This window comes from Bombina bombina, chromosome 9 (genome assembly GCF_027579735.1).
Source record: "Bombina bombina isolate aBomBom1 chromosome 9, aBomBom1.pri, whole genome shotgun sequence".
NCBI lineage: Eukaryota > Metazoa > Chordata > Amphibia > Anura > Bombinatoridae > Bombina > Bombina bombina.
In genome coordinates, this window is record NC_069507.1 from 59,526,899 (window position 1) to 59,554,049 (window position 27,151).

Consider the following 27,151-nt stretch of genomic DNA (forward strand, 5'->3'; position numbering starts at 1 on the left):
TTCAGAGGGCCTTTTAGGGAAGCTGGATGTCACAGTTTGTAATTTTAACTGCACCAACTGTAACTTTTATACTATAACAGTGGAAAGCCTCAGTAAAACTGTTTCTAGTCAAAATTTAAGCCAGCCATGTGGAAAAAAACTAGGCCCCAATAAAGTTTTATCACCAATGCATATATAAAAATGATTAAACATGCCAGCAAACGTTTATATTGCAATATCATAAGGGTATTACCCTTGGGAGTAAGCATGATACCAGTCGTTATTAAATCACTGTATTCAGGCTTAACTTACATTAATCCGGTATCAGCAGCATTTTCTAGTGTTTTCTATCTCTAGAAAAAATTATAACTGCACATACCTGATAGCAGAATAAACTGCACGCCATTCTCTCGCTGAAGTTACCTCATCTGTGTAATCCCCTCAGACATATGTGAGAATAGCAATGGATCTTAGTTACAACCTGCTAAGATCATAGAAACCTCAGGCAGATTCTTCTTCTATTTACTGCCTGAGATAAAATAGCACAACTCCGGTACTATTTAAAAATAACAAACTTTTGATTGAAGAAAATAAACTAACTATATTTAACCACTCTCTCCTACAACATCCTAGCTTGTTGAGAGTTGCAAGAGAATGACTGGCTATGACAGTTAGGGGAGGAGCTATATTACAGCTCTGCTGTGGGTGTCCTCTTGCAACTTCCTGTTGGGAATGAGAATATCCCACAAGTAATGGATGATCCGTGGACTGGATACACCTTACAAGAGAAATTGCATACTCTTTCTAAATCTTGAAAGAAAAAATGTGGGTTTCATGTCCCTTTAAAGAGACATAAACATGTTGAGATCTGTGCATATCCTAAAAGGGCTAATTAATTCATTAAAAATAGTTTGCATAAAAAAAAAAGGTTTAAAAATTGCTGGCAAGTATTTTAAAATATTTTTCAAAAATAAGCAAAATGAATTACATAGCTAAGCTGCCTGGGGCAGGCAGACACCCCCACCCCCCCTTATCAGTGTTTAGACACAGGCATTGTATTTCAATGTGTTCACAGCTTCTAGGCATGCTCTAGCAGATAATCCCTATTCACTTTTGTATTCTACCAAAAGCTGTGTGGGGGGGAGTTAGAGCTTTACAATTCAGAAACTAAAAAGAAAGGGTTAATTGCGAGGCACTGCAGTATAAATTTGCAGATAAAGTAAATAAAGTACATATTATATTTTGTCTCTATCCAAACTTGTTTTATGTCCCTTTAAAAGTGCATTTCAGTTTTGACTATAATATCCTTTTTTGTGCTTGTAGAATAGCTTCTTTCAAAAGTTATCGCTGCTTTCACATCTTATTTGACAGTACTACCGGCACTGGAGCATGCATAGGAGAATGTGTGCATATGCAAATTAATCTTCATATCAGTAGGGTTGTATGCACAGCAAAAGCAGCTCTCTTAGAAATATACTATTCAAATCTGAAAAGATCTACTGTGAAAGACCTTTAACAAGCTTAAAGTGAAAGTAAAGTTGGTCCCCTTCGAACACATTAATTTTTTCTACTACCTTAGTATATTATGATCGCTAACTTTATTTTCATAAATGTATCAATAATTAGAAGTTTTATTAAAAATCTAATTTCCTACCGTATTTATTCCAACTCATCCCATCCTCTACTTCCTATATTTCTGGGTTCTGACGTATAGAGCGGTCCCAACCCGCTCTATACGTAGCTCCAAAGCGCATTCACGGTGCCTATTTGTATTGCGCATGCGCTAATCCGGTACGGCTCCATCTACTGCGCATGCGCTTCTTGACCAAACTGTTTGTGCCCAGAGAAACGGGAGCGCGCTCCTGTTATCTTGGTGTATGGCCATGTATTGCGCATGCGCAAATCCAGTACGGCTCCGTCTAGTGCGCATGCGCTTCACGGCAAAACTGTTTGTGCCCAGAGAAACAGGAGCGCGCTCCTGATATATTAGTGTCTGGCCAAACATTTGCGCATGCGTAAATTAATAAGTAGGCGGGTGACGTGTTTCACGGCCGCCTAACGGCCAGATTTTCAATTGGCTGTTGACAACACGTGACCCGGAGTGAATTTTTTTATTTATTTACGGGTTGAATTTGGATAGGTTAAAAAGTTTTGTAAATAAGGCGATAACTTTGATTCCAGCTCCATTAAAAAAAAAAAAAACGATGAATGAAAGTCATATTATTTATGCCCAAAGACTGCTACTGAGGATCGCAAACCAGGTAACTTTACTTTCACTTTAAAGTGATGGTAAAGTTTCTAATTTGTATAATCAGATCGGAATGGAAACAATATTTTATTTATAAAATGTTTTACTAGGGAAAAAAATACATTACATCCTATCACAGCCCTACAAGGAGGCAGGGGTCTCAACAGGAATGCTTAGCTATTCTGATGTCATAAAACTTCTAGAGTAACATGAGCTGGTTTACGATTAAGTGAATACTAAACAGGGAGTTAGATTTACCCATGCTCAGAAAGAGGCAGAATGCAACCCAAGTTGCAAACGCATCAAGTCTCTTATTTCCCTGAGGGTTTGCTATTTTTTTTATATAATCTGTTTCTTTTTATGTTTACTTTGATTTAACATATTTGTTTTTACTAAGCACTGTTTAATATCTCTTTAAAGAGTCCAAAAAAGCCAGTTAACTTTCACGGATCCGACAGAAAATGCATTTTCAAGAGACCTTTCATTGAACTTATGTTATCAAATGTCCTTTTTTAATTTGTTAAATATCATACCTAGGTAGGCTCAGGGGCAGCAATGCCCTACTGGGAGCTAGCTGCTGAATGGTGGCTACACGCATATGCCTATCCAGTGATAGATCTTTCTAGAAACATTTTTGATAATACAAATATGCTGAAAAATTACTCCATTCACAATTGGAATGCACTCATATACATTTTAATTTGGGCCGTTATGCCATTTAAAGTTTGGCAAAGAGAGTCAAGCACCAATTTGTTGTACTGCACTTTAAAAACACTAGGATTTACCAGCACTAACAACAAAGGTGACCTTCTTTCACTGTGTGAAAGTCACCTTTATTTCACTGCGGCTTCACTGCTAACCTAAGAGACTCCGGCTACGCACAGCTCAATTTTTTTTCAATGAGGTGACGTTTCCACCTCTTAGCCAACAGCTGTGCTAGCATACTGCACAGTACCGCACGGCTACCTATTTTTACAACTCAAGGATTTACCATTAATTTAAGTGTTTTGCATTTCATTATGAAAGCAGATAAACTCTTTTAATCGAATTGAACACCTGTGTTTAACATGTTGTGTTCACAAACAACCTCTATGTGCAAATGATCATCCGTTCAAACTGCTAGTCTATCTCACAGACAGAAAGGTTTGTTATATACACACACACGTAGGAATTGTAAAATGTCTAGACCTTTAAACCAAATGCTATTTGTAAGTGAAAAATACAGCATAATCTTGCACAGTCTGGCAAAATTGGAATGTAACCTCTAAAATGTAGTTTACAAACTAATTTTGACAACAAAATAATGCAACTTCTTTAAAGTGATGGTAAACTTTAGCTAATCAAATGCCATATATGTAATCTTTGCCATTAAAAAAAAAAAGTGTGTGTGTACTTTTGTTGTTTTTTTTTTCCGTGAAAAGGGTTAAATCCATGCCTATAGTAATGTTTCTATTACAATGTTATGCCGGCCTACTGGGATTCACTTTTGTTTTATGACAATTCTAATGTACATCCAATCAGTGTGTGTGTCATATGACACTTTTGAAGTCCAGCCCTTTAAAAACTAATAAGAAGCCTATGTGGAGAGTGGGTGGGACTGTTCTCCATAACTCACATCTCTTGCTTTTACACCAATATAATTTTTCATTGCAACATTCTTAGAATTTGAAATGTACCATCACTTTAAGGTCACAAAGACACAACTAGGCTTCCTTGGCTCAGGCTCCGTGACAGTATTCAGCACTCAAACTCATCTTACAGTTTCTATTTATTACACAAAACGATGACCATCTATGTTTTACAATTGCAGATATATTTATAGGGAAAGAATTAAGCACAGAAATTCATGATTGTTCTAAGCACAAAATAATCAAACTGACCTATATATCACAGCAATGTTGTCACCTTCTTGATATTATATTTGTCTTCAAATCTGATTAAGACATGATGTTTCATCACAATTACCAATGTGCTCATCTGTATGTAACATCCTCATTTAAATAAAGGGACATAAAACTCACATTTTTTCTTTTGTGATTCAGATAAAACATACTTTTCAATTTATGTCTATTATAAAATTGTCTTTGTTTTCTTGTTGTCCTTCGTTGAAAAGTAGGAAGGTAACTTCAGGAGCGTGCATGTGAATAGGGCAGCAGTTTTGCAACAATGTTATACATTACAAAGAGCACTAGATGGCAGCACTATTTCCCGTCATGTAGTGCTCCAGATATGTGCACGCTACCTATCTAGGTATCTTTTCAACAAAGCATAACAAGAGAATGAAGCAAATTTGATAATAGAAGTAGATTGGAAACTTTTTAAAATTATATTCTCTATCTGAATCATGAAAGAACATTTTTGTGTTTCATGTCCCTTTAAATATGCAAGAAATGCTGTATTTTGAGTATTCTGATCTAGAAGACACAAAAACAGACTGGTGTATTTTTCCCCTTAACAGAAAAGAAAGATCAAAATTGAAATGTGTATAGGTGGTGGTGCATTTCAATTTTGAATACAAACAATTTTTTGCAATAAATTTCCATTAGCAAAAAAGCTTCTAGTAAAATGTATTACTGTATAGAGTAGCATATACACATAGGCTAGGAGTGGCATGTGCACCAGCATTCAAACATTACACCTATTCAGAGAGTCAGTGGTGGCTTGTATGACTTAAATTAAAAGGGACAGTCAACACCAGAATTTTTGTTGTTTAAAAAGGTAGATAATCCTTTTATTACCCATTCCCCAGTTTTGCATAAGCAACAGTTATATTAATACACGTTTTACCTCTGTATCTACCTTGTATCTAAGTCTCTGCAAACTGCCCCCTTATTAAAAAGCTGTTTAAAATTACATGCCCTATTTAAATCATTTTTTTTTACTTGACTGTCCCTTTAAGTCACACCTAGCATATGTGGGTATGCCATTGAAACTATAATGACTTGTACTAGAACCATTTTGCTAATCGAATTATACTGCAAAAAGGATTCTATTTAAAATTAAAAAGGGACATGTGCACATTTCACTTTTGGTCTCTAACTCAATAGAAAGAAACTAACAATTTGTAGAGTACATGGATAAAAGGTATTAATATATTAGTCCTAACCATGATATTTGTTTAAAGGGACAGGGTACCCAAATGTTGAAACACTTGAAAGTGAAGCAGCATAGCTCTAAAAAATATCACCTGAACAGCTCTATGTAAAAAGGAAGATATTTTACCTAAGTATTCACACCCCACTGTAAAGAGACTTTAAAGGGACATGAAACCCAAAAATGTTATTTTAAGATTCAGATGAATACAACATTAAACAACTTTCCAATTTACTTCTATTATTTAATTTGCTTCCTTCTCTTGTTATCATTTGCTGAAAGTTTTATCTAGGCAAGCTCAGGAGCAGCAAAGAACCTAGGTTCTAGCTGCCGATTGGTGGCTGCATATATATACAGATTGTCATTGGCTCACTCATGTGTTAGAAACCAGTAGTGCATTGCTGTTCCTTCAACAAATGATACCAATAGAATGAAACAGATTAGATAATAAAAGTAAATTAGAAAGTTGTTTAAAATTGTATTCTCTATCTGAATCATGAAAGACAAAGTTAGGGTTTCATGTCCCTTTAAGCAGCCAATCAAGATGCTAGTCCCAGGACTTGAAAGGGAGTGTGCTTCTGGCATGTGCGGGCACAGTCATGTTATTTTCCTATTCAGTTTAAGGAAGTTTACTATGAAATCTCACAAGATTTCAGTGAAATTTAATGAGATCACAAAGGAAAGCATTACCTCAGCACTGCTGATGCTGACTGACTATTTTTATTTTATTTTTAAACTTGCAGCTGAAATATAACTGTTCACAGAGCACTTACTCTGGTGAGCTGAAGACATTCTGAGGTAAAATATCTTCCTTTTTACGTAGAGATGTTCAGGTGATATTTTCATGTCAGCTTTTTACAGTTATGCTGCATCACTTTCAATGTTGTGAGTATGACATGAAACACATTTGTTTTGTGATACAGATAAAACATAATTTAAAAAACTTTAAAATTTACTTATATGTTATCAAATTTGCTTCATGATCTTGATATTCTTTGTTGAAGGAGCAGCAATGCACTAATGGGAGCTAGCTGAACCCATTGGTTCAGCCAATGATAAGGCAAATATGTGCAGTGACCAATTAGCAGCTAGCTCCCAGTAGTGAATTGCTGCTTCTGAGCTTTTTAACAAACAACACTAAGAGAAGGAAGCAAAATAGATAATAGACGTAATTTGGAAATTAGTTTAAAATTACATTCTTATTCTGAATAATGAAAGACAAAATTTGGGTTTCATATCCCTCTAATCTAGGGAGTGCTGACCCCTAGGCTTTATCATGCACAGCCAATGAGTTCTGCTACAAGTCAGGTCACTGGCCAATCATACAAATGAGGATTGGTAAATATGACTCATGGTACAAAAGATAGACACATATACAGCAATAAGGCCATACTGGAAGAAGAAAAAAAAAGGATTTTATGAGGGGGAAAGCATACTACAAGCCAAATATTAAAGCTGTTTTATACTACTATTGCCTTATATCTTTCAAAAATGTCCCTTTAAAAAGCAAATCAACATGTTCCCATGCACATGTGAAACATGTTAAAACATAATTAAATTGTTTACATTGATATTTACAAACAATTCTGCACGTCTTTTCCAGAAAAATCTGTTGCTTCGGGCCAATAAAGTAAAACCCCAAAACTCTAGTAGTAGAAATGGGCACACCTACAGATTTTGTAAACACAGAATTTTATTATTATAATTTGTTTTAATTAAAACTATATATTTTTTAAACAAGAGATAATAATTGACTTTAATGTCCATGTAATATTGTGTATAACAACTTAGAAACAAACTATACAAATATTGCACTAGCTGCATCTAACAAACGCACAATGTATGGCTATACAGTGAGAGAGAAGTCAATATCTGCACTGAAGGTCGTCCTACACAAATATTTGGATACAAGAACACAATGATCTGTGTTTTACTCGTTGAGTGCACTTGTCACAGTTGTTTACTGGAACTTCTCATTGGAAAGTGGCCGGGGTGTGGCAGGTTTGCAAATAAAAGAAAACTGAGCTACTCTTGTTTACGTTTGTTGAAAATATAAGTCAGTAAATTAGAATAAAAAATAATAACTCTCCAACAGCAAACTAGAAGACAGTAAAGACAAAAATAATACATCATGAGAAGCAATATAACCAGTTTGGGTTACAAAAAAACATAATTAATGGTAAAGAAATTTTTTTCGCTTTTAAACATGCTTAAAGGAACACTGAACCCAATTTTTTTCTTTTATGTTTCAGATAGAGCATGAAATTTTAAGCAACTTTCTAATTTATTCCTATTATCTATTATTCTTCGTTCTCTTGCTGTCTTTATTTTAAAAAGCAGGAATGTAAATCTTAGCAGCCAGCCCATTTTAGGTTCAGCACCATCGATAGTGCTTGCTTATTCAAGGCTTACACTTACCAATAAGCAAGCATAACCCAGGTTCTCAACCAAAATGGTCTGGCTACTATGCATCACATTCCTACTTTGTAAATAAAGATAGCAAGAGAACGAAGAAAATTTTATAATAGGAGTAAATTAGAACGTTGCTTAAAATTGCATGCTCTATCTGAATCATGTTTTTTGATAGAACATCAAAGAGACAGGCTAGTCAAAAATAAACTTCATTGATTCAGACAGTTAATTTTTTTTTTTTTTCCTTTTTTTTAATTTTTGTTTATGGCTGACAGAAGATACAATAAAGCCGATTTGCAAATCTTGCGCCTCGCAGGGCCAAGTATCACATATTTAACTAAAAAAAAATTGAAAATAAGAAAAAGAAAGGCAAATCAAAAACAGGCGCAGTTTAGATTTATATCAAAGTGTATGTTACTGAGTTAAAGGGACACTGTACCCAAAAATGTTATTTTGTGATTCAGATAGAGCATGCAGTTTTAAGCAACTTTCTAATTTACTCCTATTATCAATTTGTCTTCGTTCTCTTGCTAACTTTATATGAAAAAGAAGGCATCTAAGCTTTTTTCTTGGTTCAGCACTCTGGACAGCAGTTTTTGATTGGTGGATGAATTTATCCACCAATCAGCAAGGACAACCTAGGTTGTTCACCAAAAATGGGCCGGCATCTAAACTTACATTCTTGCATTTCAAATAAAGATACCAATAGAATAAAGAACATTTGATAATAGGAGTAAATTAGAAAGTTGCTTAAAATTGCATGCTCTATCTGAATCACGAAAGAATATTTTTGGGTACAGTGTCCCTTTAAGAGAAAACCATAGAAAGAGAAGCCTCATACTGGACTCTACGCTCTGCTGGGGTTTTTCTTTTCCTTTTAGGCCCTTTTTTTCTGAACAACCAATGATCTACAGAATCTATTAAAGTAATATCTAACAACCAAAACTAACAAACAAAAAAAAGGGGGGGGGAGGGGGATCTCATCCCTCCCTCCCACCCCATTGCCGTCTCACCCTCCTCCTACCAAATACCCAGGAGGACCAATTCTGAATTTCTGAAAGGGAAGATCAAACATTCTATTTCGCTCACTGAATAACTTTTAATAAAAACTGACCAATTCTTGAAGAAGGCTTTAATGTCTTCTTCATTGTTTATGTCGGTATGTCTCTGCTCTAGCATGCATTGTTTTTTGAGACAATTTGTAACTTCTAAGATCGTGGGGGCCTTGTAGCTTTTCCAACCCTTAAAAATGAGATATCTGGCTGCTAGAATTGATAAGATTATTAATTTCTCCTGAGGCTGTTGTTCTTCACTTTGTTTAGTACAAAATATGGTTTGTGTTAATGTGAAGGCCAGAGGGGAGACTCCCAATAGGTTGTTGAGCCAATATTCTACCTTGTGCCAAAATTGCCTAATTTTAGGGCAGTACCATATCATGTGATTTAAGTCTGCTGCAGGAAGAGAACATTTTGGGCATTTGTTGAAGTTTGAGTTATGTATTTTATGTCCCTTTTCGGGGGTGAAATATGCTCTATGCAGTAATTTAACGTGTGCCTCTCTCCAAGTGGCGGAGAGCGTAGCACGCGTTACTCTGTTGATTGATTTCTGAATGAATTTTGATTCTATGTTAGTGGCGGTTAGCCTATTCCAATCGGACGCTAGTTGTCCTAGAAGGGAATTTCCCTTGCTATTGTTTAATAACATATAGCAGGGAGTTATATACATATACCCACTTTTAATTAATGTGAGCCAGCTTTCCATTTTTCCCAGGGTCCAGCACCATCCTGTGTATCTGACAAATTCTGAAATGTAGTGTCTTACTTGTAAGTATGCAAAAAATTCCTTATTTGATAACTTAAACTCGCTCCTTAGCTCCTCAAATGTTTTTATACAGTTTGTTTCTTTTCTGATACATTGTTGAAGTCTTACCAGTCCTAACAAAGACCATTTATTAAATATCGCAGACTTCAGGCCAGGTTAAAAATTAGGATTCCCTGTTATTGGTAGAAATTGTGAAACATTGCAGTTAACTTCTAACAGGGTTCCTATTTTCCACCATGCCTTTACTAGCATATATTTTCCTCTAGCGTTGTGTTGGTCACGTAGTTTTTCGCAAGAAGCAAATCTGCCACTGTTCTTGCTAGAAATGCTAAGTTATATGTTCTGATATCAGGTAGCGCTAGGCCTCCAAACTCTTTCCCTGCTGACAATTTAGATAGAGATAACCTAGATCTTTTCCCTTGCCAGATGAAGTTTCTAACTGCCGTATTATGGGAACGAATGTCTTTTTCGAAAATTAGAATTGGGGTGTTTTGTAAAATATATAGTAGTTTTGGGAGAAGAACCATTTTGTATAATGCAATTCTACCAGATAATGAAATTGGTAGGTTTTGCCAAGTTTTCATTTTCTCCCGTATATTTGTCAAAATTGGTATTATGTTAAGTTTATATAAGTCCGATTGTTTAACTGGGACAGAGATTCCTAAGTATGCAAATGAATCAGTGACTTCTTTAAAGACACAGTACTTAATTGAATCTGGGCTATTTCTAAGCCAATAGATTTCGGATTTGGATTTATTTATTTTATATCCAGAGAATGATCCGAATTGTTCTATTATACCTATGAGTTTAGGTATGCTTGTCTTAGCGTTTGCAATATAGAGGAGTATATCGTCCGCGTATAGTGCAATTTTCATCTCGTGGTTATTTATCTTCACACCCTCAAGCTCTTTTTTAATCCTGAGTGCCAAAGATTCAATAGCTATGTCGAAGAGAAGGGGAGACAAGGGGCAACCCTGACGTGTACCCCTTTGAATTCCAATTTCTGGGGATAGGAAGTTATTAACTATCAGTTTCGTGGATGATTGTTTATACAGATTTTTATAAAGTTGGGAAATTTATCTTTAAACCCAAATTTATCTAAGGAGGTGAATATATGACTAAAAAGAACTGAATCAAAGGCTTTTTCAGCATCGATTGCTACGATTACAAGGTCAGGGTTACCCCCTGCCTCCCCTCCGTTCTGAGAAAAATATTCTGTTATCGTCAAAACTTCTCTTATTTTGGATGTAGAGTTTCGATGTTAAAGAAAACCTGCCTGGTCCTTATGGATAATATGGGAGAGGCCATCTTGAAGTCTGCGAGCCAAAATGGAAGTCAGAATCTTGTACTCCGAGTTTAAGAGGGCTATAGGCCGATAGGACTCCTTAAGGGAGGGAAGCGTTGTGTGAGACGCAGAGAAATTAGGTGATATGGTTTTATCGTTAATGTAAAAGTCATTGTAGAGGTCAGACAGGTAATTTTAAACAACTTTCCAATTTACTTTTATAATCAATGTTTCTTTGTTCTCTTGGTATTCTTAGTTGAAATCTAAGCCTAGGTAGGCTCATATGCTAATTTCTTAGTCATTGAAGGCCGCCTCTTATCTGAATGAATTTGACTGTTTTTCACAGCTAGAGGGCGTTAGTTCATGTGTGCCGCTTCCACCTTAAAAACCATCTCTAAAATTAGACCTTTCCTTACACAAGACAAATCTAAGATTTTAATCCACTCTCTTATCCTTTCCCGCCTAGACTACTGCAACTCCTGCGTCCTCTCTGGTCTCCCTAGCTGCCGTCTAGCCCCTTTATAATCCATAATGAATGCCTCTGCCAGGCTCATCTTCCTTACACGTCACTCTTTGTCTGCTGCACCTCTCTGCCAATCCCTTCACTGGCTTCCTCTTGCCTCCAGGATTAAACACAAAATTCTGACTCTGACATACAAAGCCCTCAACTGCACTGCTCCCCCCTACATTTCAGATCTTGTCTCCAGATACTCTCCCTCCCGTCCCCTTCGATCTGCTCACAATCTTCTACTCTCTTGTTACTTTCTCACATTCCCGTTTACAGGACTTCTCCAGACTGGCTCCTGTCTTGTGGAACTCTCTGCCTCGCTCCACAAGACTCTCCCCTAGTTTTGAAAACTTCAAGTGCTCCCTAAAGACTCTACTGTTCAGGGATGCATACAGCCTACACTAACCTTTCCTAACTCCATTGCTTTCCCCTTGAACCAATTAGAATGTAAGCCCAGCTGTTTGTAGATCGCCTTCATTAGAGCCGACTACAACAGTGCAACTCTTGGCAGGGCCCTCTACCCATTTTATCCCTATAAATGTTATCTTGTATACCGCCTATTTTTATAGCATTGCGGAATCTGTTGGCGCTCTACTAATACCTGATAATAATAATAATTTTCATAACATTGGCAAGTTAGCCAATCACAAGAGACAAATGTGGGCAGGCACCAATTAGCAGCTAGCTCACAAGTGTAGGATTGGTGTCTATACTTTATCAACAAGGGATACAGAGAACAAAGCACATTTTAAAATAGAAGTGAATTTAAAAGTATTTTAAAATTACATGCTCTATCTGAATAGCGCAAGTTTAATTTTGACTTTCGGCTCCCTTTAATGTATTTCCAATTACTTGTTATTCCAGCTGTAGAGTATAAAATGCACGAGAAATGGCTTATTTAGGTTTATTTGTGTATTTGATATAGATGGATTTAGGGCTGCAACAACTAATCGGTAAGTTTTGATCATAAAAATAGTTGTCAACAAATCTCATTATCAATTAGGTAGTCAGCGATTAGTTGGTCAGTTGCACAGCACCAGCTGCTTTAATCTGATGATCTACTGCAACTAAGATTGTGCAAAAAAAAATTGAATTTATTTATTTTTTTAATCTTTTTTCTATCCGATTAATCGGACAATAATTATCCGATTAATCGGATAGAAAAAATAATAATAAATAAAAATGTTTGCACAATACCATGTGCAGGAGTTCATCGGATTGAAGCAGCTGGTGCTGTGCAATAACCAACTAATCGCTGACCACCTAATTGATAATGACATTCTTTGACAACTATTTTTATGATCAATCTTACCGATTAGTTGTTGCAGCCCTAGATGGATTTGTTATTTCAAACCACAACCCATTAAAATGGGTTGTGCTGGCAGGTAAAAATCAAGTCTCATTATTTGATCACTTTCTGTACACACACACACACTTTCTTATTTTATATCAAAGCCCAATACTTAGAGAGAACAATAGAAAATTAACATCACTTATCTCTCCTACACCCCACTGGGAGTGTAATTTCTTCTGTTAGCTATGTTTACACAGCTTGTCAATAACCTATACTTAAAGGGACAGTATACACTCATTTTTTTCAGGAACAACACTACTCATTGGCTAATAGGCCTTACCTACATAACAAAAGGTTGGTTTATTCAGCAACTGAATATCCATTAAAAAGTAATGCTTTTTAAAACTCTCTTTAAGAAGGAAAGGAGAAAGTGGTTGAGTATTATGTCCATTTAAATTAAATTATCCCCATTACTTGCACAGTTATTTTGCAGCATTTAAGTATGCAGTAACTGTCTGATCCCAATACTCCTTCAGTTCAGATTACTGTTGCTCTTTCATCTTCAAACAACCTCATTCTCAAAGCAGTCTGTTGGCAGGCGAACATTTATTTTTTAAGAGAGTTTTGAACATATGCCATCTACACAAATACTGGATAACCAAAACAATAAAATCACAGTAAAATAATTAGATTACTTATATTGTTTAGGGGACACTTCACCCTATAAAAAAGTCTGTGTTCATTTGTAGAATACTATAGTATATTATAATCCTATTGAAGCAGGGTGGAAATTCAGATAAACAGTAGTTCTTGGAGGGTAAGGTATTTTTCGGCAAGAGTATATCTGAGAGATTCTAAATGATGTGCTCGGACATCCAAAAGCATTCTAGTAAAAAGAAAGGGAACACAAAACTGTCCTGTAAACAACATTGTAAAATGTTAAGTTCTTAAGAAACAACAAATAGTTTTTGATGGTTCTGTAACTATCATTACCCCTGTATATATCTTAATCATACCTGTTGCTCATATTGTTGTTACATAAATATATGAACATACCTGGGAGCCTGCAGATTTGACCCAATGGGGCCACTTTATCAAGGGACAAACGGACCCTGGTGCCCCTGTTTCCGCGTGAGCCTTCAGGCTCGCCGGAAACAGCAGTTATGAAGCAGTGGTCTCCTTAACTGGTCCGCTGCCTCTGAGGCGGCAGACATCAATCCGCCCGATCGGGCTGATTGACACCCCCTGCTAGCGGCCGCGAATCTGCAGGGGGCGACATTGCACTAGCAGTTCACTAGAACTGCTTGTGCAATGTAAAATGCCGACAGCGAATGCTGTAGCGTATCATGTCCGCCAGACAATGATAATTCAGCCCGTGTCTCAAGGCTTCCAGATTTGCTTCCTCTTTTCCCATCTGAACACAGAAAATTCCTGGGCATGGGGTTCACACCTGGATAGTCCTGAAATCTGGGAGGTATGTCCTCGTCTATCCATCAAATGTTCAGTTAGGGCCCGTGATCTAAAGCTCTCTGCTACGGCAAGACTACCTAAGATGTCTTGACAGTAGTGCAAAGTCAAAGAATTTTAGAATGACAAATATTAGCTTGAGAGATGTTTAGCTAGGAAAGAGTTTGGGATGTGAGGAGACACTTACACTGCAATATAATGCTCAAAAAACAAAGATTTTGTGAGATTTCTCTCCATGCCAGCAAATTTTTGATCATCAGGCCCTTAGAGAGGAAGAAAGCTGTATCCTCATTGATTGCCTGCACTGTTGGTGAGAAATATCATCAGAGGATCTGGAGAAAAAAAAGATCATCAAGTGCAGCACACAGAGTGCTTGCAATGCTGTGAAGCATGGGATCATCAGGGTGGGAAATAGAGAAGTCAAAGGTTGCAACCCTGCTCTGGGAATAAGAGGAGAGGCGGTGTACTGTGAAACCGCACCATGCACTTGTAGCATTGAGAAGAGGGAAGGACCAACAAAAGCGTGTGCATGGTGTACTGCTTTATTGTGTATACACAGTGCTCTCCTTTACTCTACACGTGCTATGTGGAGTATGAAGGCCACATGAATGGTTACTCCCAATCCATGCTCTCTCAAAACCCAAAGTATCCTGGAAATGTCTATGAAAATGGTGGCAACACTACCTGTGGGATATTTCTCGCATAGTTGTCAAAAGTCCCTAATTTCCAGAGACAGTCACCGCATCTTCTTGTATGCCCCTAGGTTTTTTTTGTCCCTGGAAATGTCCCCTCCAGGAGATCTGGAGGGCTGCAGCTGAGCTGGGGCATGTGTGACACAAGTTAATGGGGAGGAGCTGTCGGTGAGGCTGTCCGTGCAGCAAGTACTCTGGTTGATCACACAGAGCATGTCTAGGCAAGGACTCCTTGCTGCACCTTCTCTGAGTGATCAATGTTTAAACTGCTACAAATGAGAAGAAAAAACAAACAGCTCCTCTTGTGCTGATATGTTATAAAAGAGGGGGTTTCTTGGCTACTACTGTAGATAATTTACTATTTGCATCTTTGCATTATTTAGTCTGACAGTAATCTTTATATTCTAGCACTCTGCATCTAACTGATTTTAACATAGGTTTTAAACATACGCCACTTCCTACACACAGTGCAAATATATAAAATTGCTGAAAAACTAAATAATACAAAAATCAATTTGCCCAACAGCTCACCAAGTCCGGTGCTATGAATAATCAAACAGTAAGATCAGCTGCACTGAGTGTTTGCTGTGTCTCTTCTCCTGTTTATAGTAATCTGACACACTTCAGCCTAGCGCCTTCCCTGCACCTCTGCCCTCAGAGTGTCATTGGGTGTCCAGGATAACTTAGGAAGCATTGCTGCTGGCTATTAGGACAGTGGATCTAAGATAGTTTTGTGTCACTTCAGTTGTGTGCGAGTCTTTAAGCACTCAGCTTGCAATAGTGTAATATATAGGATAAAACAACAGTTGAAGCGAGAAATTAATACTTATAAAAAAAAAAAAAATATAGGAAATATTATACTTTCTAGTAAAAATGGTGCAGACCCATGGGGGGGAAGGAAACTGGATAGGATCCTCTAAAAAGAGAGTTAGGCTGCATGTATGGATACAATATTCAGTCTCTTAGTGCTTTAAAGAGGAAAGGAAATCTGAATTTGCTTCTACTGTTTTGTAGTTAGATTATAGATTATTTCCTATGTGTTTAAACTATTAGGAATATTGAAATAAGAATTTGATGTGGGCACCATCTATGACATTAGAACATAGCTAGTTTAATTTCTTTTCTGTTGTTTTTTGAATTTATGTAAATTATTCTATAATGAAATTGATTACTTAGGTTATACTATTTCATCAGTTCTAAGGGGCGGTACTATATGGCGCTGGATAAATAGAGCCTCCCTGCTACTTTCACGTCAGCCCTGAGGATGTCCAAAAAGTCACTGGGGATGAATCGCGAGTAGGCTATATCACAGTTGCACGTCATTTCCGAATTTGGAGATCCCGTTTGGTTTGAAAGCTCACTTGCAGTAAAGATAATAGCGTTGGCGCTTTTTTTATCTAACACTTGGAGCAGTTTTTCAATGAAGGTATATCCTTGCTGGAACGGGACTGACATGGTGTCTGTTTTCGTAAGTCAATTACGGCTTATCACTCTGCACTGAGAATGCATTTGCAGCACAGCATTGTCCATCTGATTCTGGATACTGGCTTATTCACAGCTTAACACATCGTTCCATGCTGCTAACATTAAAATGTATACAATTCCAAGCATACTAACATCTTTGCTTAAAGGGACAGTCAACAATAAAATTGTTATTGTTTAAAAAAGACAGATAATACCTTTACTACCCATCCCCCACAACCAACATTGTTATATTAATATACTTTATAACATTGAAACCTCTAAATGTCTGCCTGTTTCTAAGCCACTAAAGACAGCCTCTTATCACATGCTTTTGTATTAGCTTTTTACAACGGGGGAGTGCTACTTCATGCAAGCCATATAGATAACATTGTGATCACGCCCGTGCCTTGTGGAAGACACTGCACTAATTGGCTAAAATGCAAGTCAATAGATAACTAAAAAGGCATGTGATCAGAGGGCTGTCGGAAGATGCTTAGATACAAGATTATCACATAGATAAAAAGTATATTAATACCACTGTTTGTTATGCAAAACTGGGGAATGGGTAATAAAGGGATAATCTATTTTTAAACCAATAAATCTTCTGGCGTAGACTGTCCCTTTAAAGGGACATGAAATCCAAAAATTTTCTTTCATGATTTTAGGTAGAGCATGCAATTTTAAACCACATTACAATTTACTTATATTATCTAATTCTCTTCATTCTTTAGATATCCTTTGTTGAAGATATAGCAATGCACATGGGTGAGCCAATCACACAAGGCATCTATGTACACCCACCAATCAGCAGCTCCTGCGCATATTTATATATGCTTGTCAACAGAGGATATCAAGAGTATGAAGCAAATTAGATCATAGAAGTAAATTGGAAAGTTGTTCAAAATTGCATGCTCTTTTTAAACCATGAAAGAAAAAAATTGTGTTTCATGGCCCTTTAAGCGCTTCAAGAAGCTATCTGTTCTGCCTTTGCATACCTCTGCCTTTGCATACCTCTGCCTTCCCGTGTATCTACAAACTTTTCATGAGTGGATTGATACATATGTGCTTGTGTGAGAATTAATAACACGCTGTTAGTTTGTATCAATATATTTGGAACTTTCCGGCATATGAACCTTATACTGGTAAGAGGTTTTTAAAGTTGTACGCGCGGAATGTGAATACATGTTTACCTTGATTGCCATATTTTGTTTGTTTATTTATAACCAGCATGGAGATTTATAATTTCCGTGAGCTTGTCTCTAATTATAGGGAAATGCATAGATCCTGGTGTTTACCATGACAGCAATTACCCTCCTACATTAAGGCGGGGCTGCCCTCTGCTTGGGTGTTGCAGGTCTCTCCCATCCACTATCATTAGTATCTCCAAAAGTGACGTCACTGCTTCTTTTAGAAGGTGTATTTTTATTTTGTTTGCTTTTTGTTTCTTTTTTTGTTGGTATTTTCTTTGCTTTTTTGTTTTTGCACTGTGCACTTATAATGTGCATGTTTCTATAAAAAAAAAAATCTCTCTTAATTTTCTTTTGATTGAAATGATTTTTGAAAATTTAAAGAGCAATATATAAATGTATTTGACTAAAAGAGTGCTTGATTCCCTGTCTTTTTTTGGGAGTGTATAAACACTTTCATTTATTTATTTTTCCTTAAGGAATAATAAGTGTAATATATAGGGAAGTGATAATATATAAGAGCTGGACAGTTAAAAATAATTGATTAGGAGATATTTATATTTCATTATAACTTTACTGCAATAGTGCAAGAATGCTTCTATTTCTATAATCTTTTGGGAGAATTAATGACTGTTTATAGTAAAAGTTATGTAAATATATGTGCACATGTATTTTTTGTATTAAATTAGACACTTAAAGGGACATTAAACCCAAAAAATGTTCTTTAACGATTCAGACAGAGAAAACAATTTTAAACAGCATCCCAATTTACTTCTATTATCTAATTTGCTTCATTCTTTAGATATCCTTTGTTAAAGAAATAGAAATAGACATGGGTGAGCCAATCACACGAGGCATCTATGTGCAGCCACCAATCAACAGCTACTGAGCCTATCTAGATATGTTTTACAGCAAATGATATCAAGAGAATTAAGCAAATTAGACGATAGGGGGTTGCAAAGACTGTTATAGGCATATGGATAAGAAGGCATCAGGGCCGGCCCGTGGGGGTCTTATTTTACTGTATACATCTTTATATTTTACTGTTCAAGATTATGTTAGTAGTATAAGAACACTAGCTTAGTATATTTTATGCAAGTAACAGCCAATACGCCTGATAAGTGACATTTGAACAAAACCCAGCATTTAACCCATTTACTGCCAGCATAGAGTTAAATATAAACATCATTGGCAGCATTGTGGTTAATCATGTGTGTGTGTAGGTTACTAGAAACACTTTAAAAGGATATGAAACTCAAAAAATATAATTCATCATTCAGATAGAGCATTGTTTCTCAACAGCAGTCCTCAACTATCCCCAAGAGATCAGAAGCAGAAAGGTTCTGGCTAACCGAAGAAAGACTTCAAATGGCAAAATATGCAACAAGTTTATTATACAGACAGTGCACTAAAAACAAAAATCTGACAAAAGCTTAAAGGGACTGTTTACCATATAATTGTTATTGTTTTAAAAGATAGATAATCCCTTTATTACCCATTCCCCAGTTTTGCTTAACCAACACAGTTATATTAATATACTTTTTACCTCTGTGATTACCTTGTATCTAGGAACCTTCTTCCAGCCCCCTGATCACATGACTGTGACTGTTTATTATCTATTGTCTTAACCTTTTAAAGCCGTTATGCCGTTCCATTCCGTCATAATTAGACTGGGCTTTAAAGCCGTTATGACGGAATGGAACGTCATAACTAACGGCTGTCCTGAAGCCTTCTGTGCTTCAGGGATTTAATCGCGGTCTGGAGGGCGTTCCTAGGATTGTAGGGACGCCCCCCAGATGCGATCCAATAATTGAAATCTCGCGATCGTATGCACGATCGCGTAGTTTCAATTTGTCTACATCGGAACAGTTGTTCCGATGTAGGCACTTTAACCCTGTCACGAAAGGGTTAAATTTAGCATTGTATTGTGCTAGATCTTAAATAACCCCCTGTGCCTGAACACAGTACAGTGTTATCTGTATGGCCCATGTGTACTTTCCGTCTCTTTGTGTTGACAAGAGATTTAAAAAACATGTGATAAGAGGCAGCCCTCAAAGGCTTAGCAATCAGCATATGAGCCTACCTATGTTTAGTTTAAACTAAGAATACCAAGAGAAAAAAGCAAATTTGATGATAAAAGTAAATTGGAAAGTTGATTAAAATTAAAAGTCCTATCTGAATAATGAAAGTTTTATTTATACTAGACTGTCCCTTTAAGACCATTTAAAAAAAAACAGTAATGGTCACAAAAAAGGCAGCAACCAGCATACAACAACAGATCAGGTTTTCATTATAGCTGAACCAGTGCACAGGTGAAATAATCAGCTGATGGTTAGGAGAGCAGGTTAGTAACCATGGTGTTACTGATCAGCTGATTATTTCACCTGTGCACTGGTTCAGCTATAATAAAAACCTGGCCTGAGATAGAAGTTCTAGTTTACTTGTAGTATCTATTTTTCTTTGTTTTCGTGGTATATTTTGTTGAAAAGCAGGGACGTAAGCTTAGGAGCCGGCCCATTTCTGGAGCACTAAATGGCAGCAGTTTCACAAGAATGTTATCCATTTGCAAGAGCACTAGAGGGCAGCACTATTCCCTGTCATGTAGTGCACCAGATGCTACCTAGGTATCTCTTCAACACAGAATATCATGGGAACAAAGCAAATTTGATAATAGAAGTAAATTGGAAACTTTTAGAAAATTGTATTGTCTGCCTGAATTATAAAATACTTTTGGGTTATATAAATGTGTCAGCCACCACCATACAGAGGACTTGACTACTACTCCCAAATATATTGCTCACCTATTACTGACAAAAGACAGCAAACCATAATTTAATTACCAGCACTATTGAGCATCTCCATGTTTTATGCTATAGAGTTTAATAAGATACCATTTTGTTACCAAGCAAACTAGTTAGAAATAATTTTGATTAAGGTGTTACCTGACAAAACTGGCAATATATAATTTACCATGAGAACCAACCTGCACAATATCCACGTCACTGTCCTACTAGTTATTGCCTTTGTCGTGTTATCGTTAACTAATGACCAAAACGCTTTATCATCAGAGAGTGAGATTATTATGATATATAGTGACAATAATGGTAGACTTGATATATTCCACGGGCACTAACGACCAAGCAGTCCTGGGTCCCCCACCTACCCGCACTATCCCTTACTTCGTTTTCGTCTTTCAGGGACCCCGCTGTCTCGGCAGGCCCCATTCACCTGGTCAGCCAGCAGTTTTACTTGAGTTTAGGCTCCACAGTAGGGAGTAGGCCACAAGCGTGAACGTGTCCATAGAAACGATAGTAACGAGAATCGAGAGAGCCCAACCAAGAGACTGCGGATAGAGCGTCACCCACCGCAAGTAAATATCACAACCAGCGTTTGCTAAGAAAAAAGGAATAGCGTGCAGCGCCATCTGGTGGGGGAAAAAACATGCTTGTAACTCCCCGTACCATGTAGTGTAAAATGAAAACAATACACTGTAGCAATGACTTAAAACAATAATTACTATGTGAGATGGATCTATATTCCCTTTCATTTCTTTTTTATTATTATTATCCATAAATCATTGGCTAATATGTCTCCTACATTTTCCTTTATATGGGACTGACCAAGTCAGATGTAGCTCTAGAGTCTAGACCAGCTGTGGCCAAACTTTTTAGCACAAAGATTGTTTTTATTCATTTGGAGGGCTGATGACGAGCAAAGGAATGCATAAACTTTACATGAAACATTTTCAGGGCAGTCAGATTACCTTGACATTTATAAAATGTTTATAGTCATATGTAATGAAACAACTTTGCGAGATAGGTTCATTATTTATTTTGCCCAATTTTCATGTAATTTAGCCCTGAAAATTGATAAATTTCTAAGAACTTGGAATGCACCCTGCTGACCTCTCATGGGTAACCCTTCTACATACTGTAATCTGTCTGTACTTGGCTTTTTCAGATAACAACTGCAAGACAATTTACTTTATGACTTCCTGGCCTTGTTGTCTGCACACTGAAGCCCATATTGGCTCCTCCAAATAAGGCAAATAATGGGTGGAGTTTGTCTATTGAAAAATAACTGCAGTAAAAGGGATGTTAAAGCGATATGAAACCTATTTTTTTTTTTCTTCTTTCATGATTCAGATAGAGCATGAACTTTTAAGCAACTTTCTAATTTACTCCTATTAACCATTTTTATTTGTCCTCTTGCTATCTTTATTTGAAAAGCAGGAATGTAAGCTTGGGAGTCAGCCCAATTTTGGTTTAGCACCTGGGTAGCGCTTGCTGATTGGTGGCTAAAATAAAGATACCAAGAAAAATTGATAGTAGGAGTAAGTTGTAAAGTTGATTAAAATGGCCTGCTCTATCTCAGGGGTCGCCAACCTTTTGGACCTCAGCGACCACTAAACTCACAATTGTGAATCCCGTGGACCACTAAAAAATTTTTTTTTTAAAAGGTTCAAGCCTCTATAATGTGTGTGTGTACATATATATATATATATATATATATATATATATATATATATACATATATATATACTGTGTATATATATATATACATATAAATATATATATATATATATACACACACACATACTGTACATAACTAGTATAACCATAGCTAAGTTTACATTTTATATATATATATATATATATATATATATATATATATATATATATATATATATATATATATATACACACAAACATACTGTACATAACTAGTATAACCATAGCTAAGTTTACATTATATATATATATATATATATATATATATATATATTCACACACATACTGTATATAACTAGTATAACCATAGCTAAGTTTACATTATATATATATACACACATATTGTACATAACTAGTATAACCATAGCTAAGTTTACATTATATATATATATATATATATACACATACTGTACATAACTACTATAACCATAGCTAGGTTTACATTATATATATATATATATATATATACACACATACTGTACATAACTAGTATAACCATATGACAGATGAAGGGTGAGTGCCAACTTTTGAGCTGGAAACAGAGAAGCAGAAAGTGGGGAAAAAGAATAAAGTTTAAATGGACCACAAGACTTCCAAGTTATCTCCCCAGTTAGTAAATATTTAAAACTACTTATGGTTATGTAAAGACATTGGAATCATAAACTAAGTTTGTATCAGAAAGCTCTCAATATGGATGCGAGCTAACCACTACTGATGATATGGCAATTACTATAATACTGGTGGGATATGGCTGATGCTGGATGGCAATTACTGGAATTCAAGTGGAATAGCTTTGTGTGTGGAAAAATTATTAGAATGAAAAATAATTAATATTTCATTTTAAAAAAAGTAGATGGAGGGGAGGAAGACAAACAGTGATGTAAGTCCATCTGAAGGAATAAGGAAACATACTACAAACAGACAGGTAAAGGGAAGAAAATACATCAAATATAAGAAAGTATTTTTTTTTTAAGATTTTCTATTTTTCTATACTTTAATTCCACTATTTCAAGCCAAGACTATACCAACCTCTGCTGGCTTTAGAATGGAAGCAATTTCCTCCAGGCAGCGCGCTGGGCGGGAGGAGTTAAAAATACAATCTACAGTACAGTACTACGCAACGTGCACAGGGAGATTGTAATTTAACTCCTCCGTCGTTTTCAGTGATGTCCAGCCAGGCACTGTAGGGTGTAATAATAATAATAAGTGTAAAGTTTTAGGGGCCGATTTATCATCGGTCTGTCCGACATGATCCGCTCAGCGGATCCTGTCTGACAGACATCGATGAATGCCAACAGCGTATATCATTGCACAAGCAGTTCTTGTGAACTGCTTGTGCAATGCCGCCCCCTGCAGATTCTCGCAGATTCTCAGAGATTTTAGTCTTGTAAGGCTTGTGTTAGCAAGTAGGTCTTAAGTCTTTTTTTTATTTTATTTTTTAAATGTACAGGTTTTTCTTTCACAATACTGGGTAGAGTGTTTCATAGAAATGGATCAACACATGGCTAAAAGCTCAAACACATTTTTGGTGAATGTTTGACATATTTAGCTTTAGGGCACTTACTGATCAAAGAGTACAAGTTGGAAAATAGGACACCAGTAATTCTTTTTGATAGCTTGGTCCCTGATTGTGTAAAGCTTTGTAAAATAGAAGGCCAATCTTGAATTGAATGCAGTGTTTTATTGACAACCAGTGCAGTGAATAGAGGATGGATGTCACATGACATAATTTTGACTGGTCAGTTATCAGCCTTGCTGCAGCATTTTCTACCAACTGAAGGTGATAGAGTAGCTTTTGTGGGGAGAAAAAAAGTAATAAAGTGCATAGCAATAGTCCAAATAAGATGTTACACAAGCATGGATGATTGAGGGAAGATCCTATGGAGGAATCAGGTGCTTGATTCTGACTATATTATTAAAATGAAATACAGGGAGTGCAGAATTATTAGGCAAATGAGTATTTTGACCACATCATCCTCTTTATGCATGTTGTCTTACTCCAAGCTGTATAGGCTCGAAAGCCTACTACCAATTAAGCATATTAGGTGATGTGCGTCTCTGTAATGAGAAGGGGTGTGGTCTAATGACATCAACACCCTATATCGGGTGTGCATAATTATTAGGCAACTTCCTTTCCTTTGGCAAAATGGGTCAAAAGAAGGACTTGACAGGCTCAGAAAAGTAAAAAATAGTGAGATATCTTGCAGAGGGATGCAGCACTCTTAAAATTGCAAAGCTTCTGAAGCGTGATCATCGAACAATCAAGCGTTTCATTCAAAATAGTCAACAGGGTCGCAAGAAGCGTGTGGAAAAACCAAGGCGCAAAATAACTGCCCATGAACTGAGAAAAGTCAAGCGTGCAGCTGCCAAGATGCCACTTGCCACCAGTTTGGCCATATTTCAGAGCTGCAACATCATTGGAGTGCCCAAAAGCACAAGGTGTGCAATACTCAGAGACATGGCCAAGGTAAGAAAGGCTGAAAGACGACCACCACTGAACAAGACACACAAGCTGAAACGTCAAGACTGGGCCAAGAAATATCTCAAGACTGATTTTTCTAAGGTTTTATGACTGATGAAATGAGAGTGAGTCTTGATGGGCCAGATGGATGGGCCCGTGGCTGGATTGGTAAAGGGCAGAGAGCTCCAGTCCAACTCAGACGTTATTATTAGGTTGGAGACTTCTACTTCAGTTGAGAATACAAGGTCTAGTGTGTGCATGCATCATGAAAAGTAGATCTTGTCCAAACTGTTATGTACATGTGCATAAAGAAAGTAAAATAAATGTGTATTCGGAGATGATCATCTCCAAATCTTTTGCTGGGAGCCCGTTGTGATGTGTTGCTTGCACGTACGAAGATTATGAATTGTCTTGAAGAAGGCCTCTAGATGGGCCGAAACGTCGACATTCTTTGATGTGAAACTGATGTTGTAAAAAAAGATTACATTTTCTATAAGTCCTGTGAGTGCCCTCCATCTACAGAGCTAATATATATATATATATATATATATATATATATATATATATATATATATATATATATAAATGTAAACTACTTGCTCAGGCCGACTTTGGGCTAGATTACGAGTGGAGTGTTGTTTAACGCTCCCGCTCAAGTGTTAACTGCTCTAGAAGTAAGCCTTTTGCGGTTGTCGGGATGAGCTTGTATTATATGAGTTAAAAGTAAACTATTTTCACATGTGCGCTAACCCGACGAGCGCAAAAAGCTGAATTTAGAATATCATCTGCGCATTCACGTATTCTTTCATAGAAGTCAATGGAGAAAAAAAAAAGAGGAAAAAAATCCTAACACCAATCTCGCACGCAAACCCAATCGCATATTCTCATGTGCGATAACCCGATATGAAAATATGAATATCTCACATTTCAATGTTCTTCACGTTGCAGAATATGTTCAGTTTATTTATAAATAAATATTTCTACATATATCTGATGGTGTTTTGGTACAATTTATATTTATACCTATATATATACATGATTATATATAGGTATTGATATATACTGCTATATATAGGAATATATATTTATAGAAAACATATTCTGCTATGTGCAGAACATTGGAATATGAAATATTTACAGTAAATACACAGTATAACACTTTATTAAATATTAATATTGCATAAATATGTTTTTACATGCTTTCAACTACTTAACTGCAAAGGGCTCCAATATAATTCTATATATGTCTACATATGTATTTATGTGTTTATATGAGTATATTTATCTGTAAAAAAAACAATAATAATTTTTATTAGATAATGTTATTATGAGTGTAACTGTACTTTGTAAAGTATTTTTTATGTGTTTTGTGCAACTTTTTTTGTTTTGCAAAACAGTTAACCAGAGTTCTGAGGACGCAGTACTCATTCTCACGTAAATCGCGATTGTGCTTAAGCGATCACGTTTACTTTTCAGCTTGTAATACAAGCGGTAAACCCAACAAGTGCAGACACCTACGATAAACCCCTTATTGCTCGTTAGCGCTCCACTCATAATCTGACCCTTTGTATGTTGGGCTAACACCATATTGACAAAATCTTATTTAAAAAACTAAAAATAAAGTGTTCTTCTTATTTGAATGTTTGTCAACATCTTAATGCCCCCTGTATATTTTTTGGTATCTCTGTACAGAAAGGAAAAAAAGAGTTCAAATCTGTATGTATCGCTTAAAGGGACATGTAGTAGAAACATGACATGCTCAAATTAATTTGAGTATGTAATTTTTGCACTACTCACTTTGGAATTCTATGTGTTTAACCACAGCAAAAATATTAAACACATAGATAAATTACTGATCTGGAGCCTCAAACAACTACTGGCCCCGAGTAGGAAACAGCTGTTGAGCCAACTGGCTGTGGCACAGTTCTGCTACTTACTTGTTTTTTTTTTAGCTCAGGAGCTACAATGCTTGCGGCTCCTGAGCATGGCTTTAGCTATACGTTTACACCCTTGCTAGGGTTAAACACATAGCAGTCATTTACAATCCATTAGAAAAACATATCAAATGTTTTATCTACAAAAACCTCCATGATGATTTTCTGTTGAAAAGACATTAGATATGTTTTTCTATAGGATTGGGATCGACCCTATAGATTTTCAAGGTAAATAGTACAAAAATGACATCCGCTAACAAATCACAGCATATAATGTTTGCACTACAGTGGCCCTTTAATGCGCAAACAAAATGTATAAAAGGCTCTGACTTTATAAACGTTTTCTGTTCAAAATATTATTTCATTAATAAAGAGAAATTGGAAATAATAATAATAATAATATTTCTAAATTATTAGAACAATAACAAAAATGGTTTTTTTTAAATATGTGATAATCAGACAGTGAACATAATTACTTCCTGTTTGCTCTTAATAATTTGGGGTCAATTTATCAAGCCCCGTATGGAGCTTGATGCCCTGTCTTTCCGGCGAGCCTCTAAAGACCACTGCTCCATAACCTGTCCGCCTGCTCTGAGGCGACGGGCATAAAAATCGACCCGATTGAATACGATCGGGTTGATTGACACCCCCTGCTAGTGGCCGATTGGCTGCGAATCTGCAGGGGGCGGTATTGCACCAGCAGCAGCATACGCTGTCGGCATTTATTGATGTGCAGCGGACATGATACGCTACATCGTATCATGTCCGTCAGCACTATAATAAATATACCACTTT

At 36.4% G+C, this 27,151-nt stretch overlaps 1 protein-coding gene across 4 annotated transcripts in view; it reads right to left on the minus strand.

Annotated features, from left to right (window-relative positions):
- Positions 1-20,804, minus strand: part of SAMD8 (sterile alpha motif domain containing 8) — an 83,722-nt gene extending 62,918 nt beyond the window's left edge. Inside the window, exon 1 of one of the 4 annotated variants that reach the window (XM_053692137.1) lies at positions 20,630-20,804. In XM_053692137.1, the coding sequence (XP_053548112.1) occupies positions 20,630-20,674 (45 nt within the window). In that variant the 5' untranslated portion in view covers positions 20,675-20,804. Of the gene's footprint in view, positions 1-20,613 lie in introns of all 4 variants that reach the window. The other 3 variants (XM_053692136.1, XM_053692139.1, XM_053692138.1) reach the window with 3 other exon arrangements.
- Positions 20,805-27,151: the final 6,347 nt, after the last annotated feature.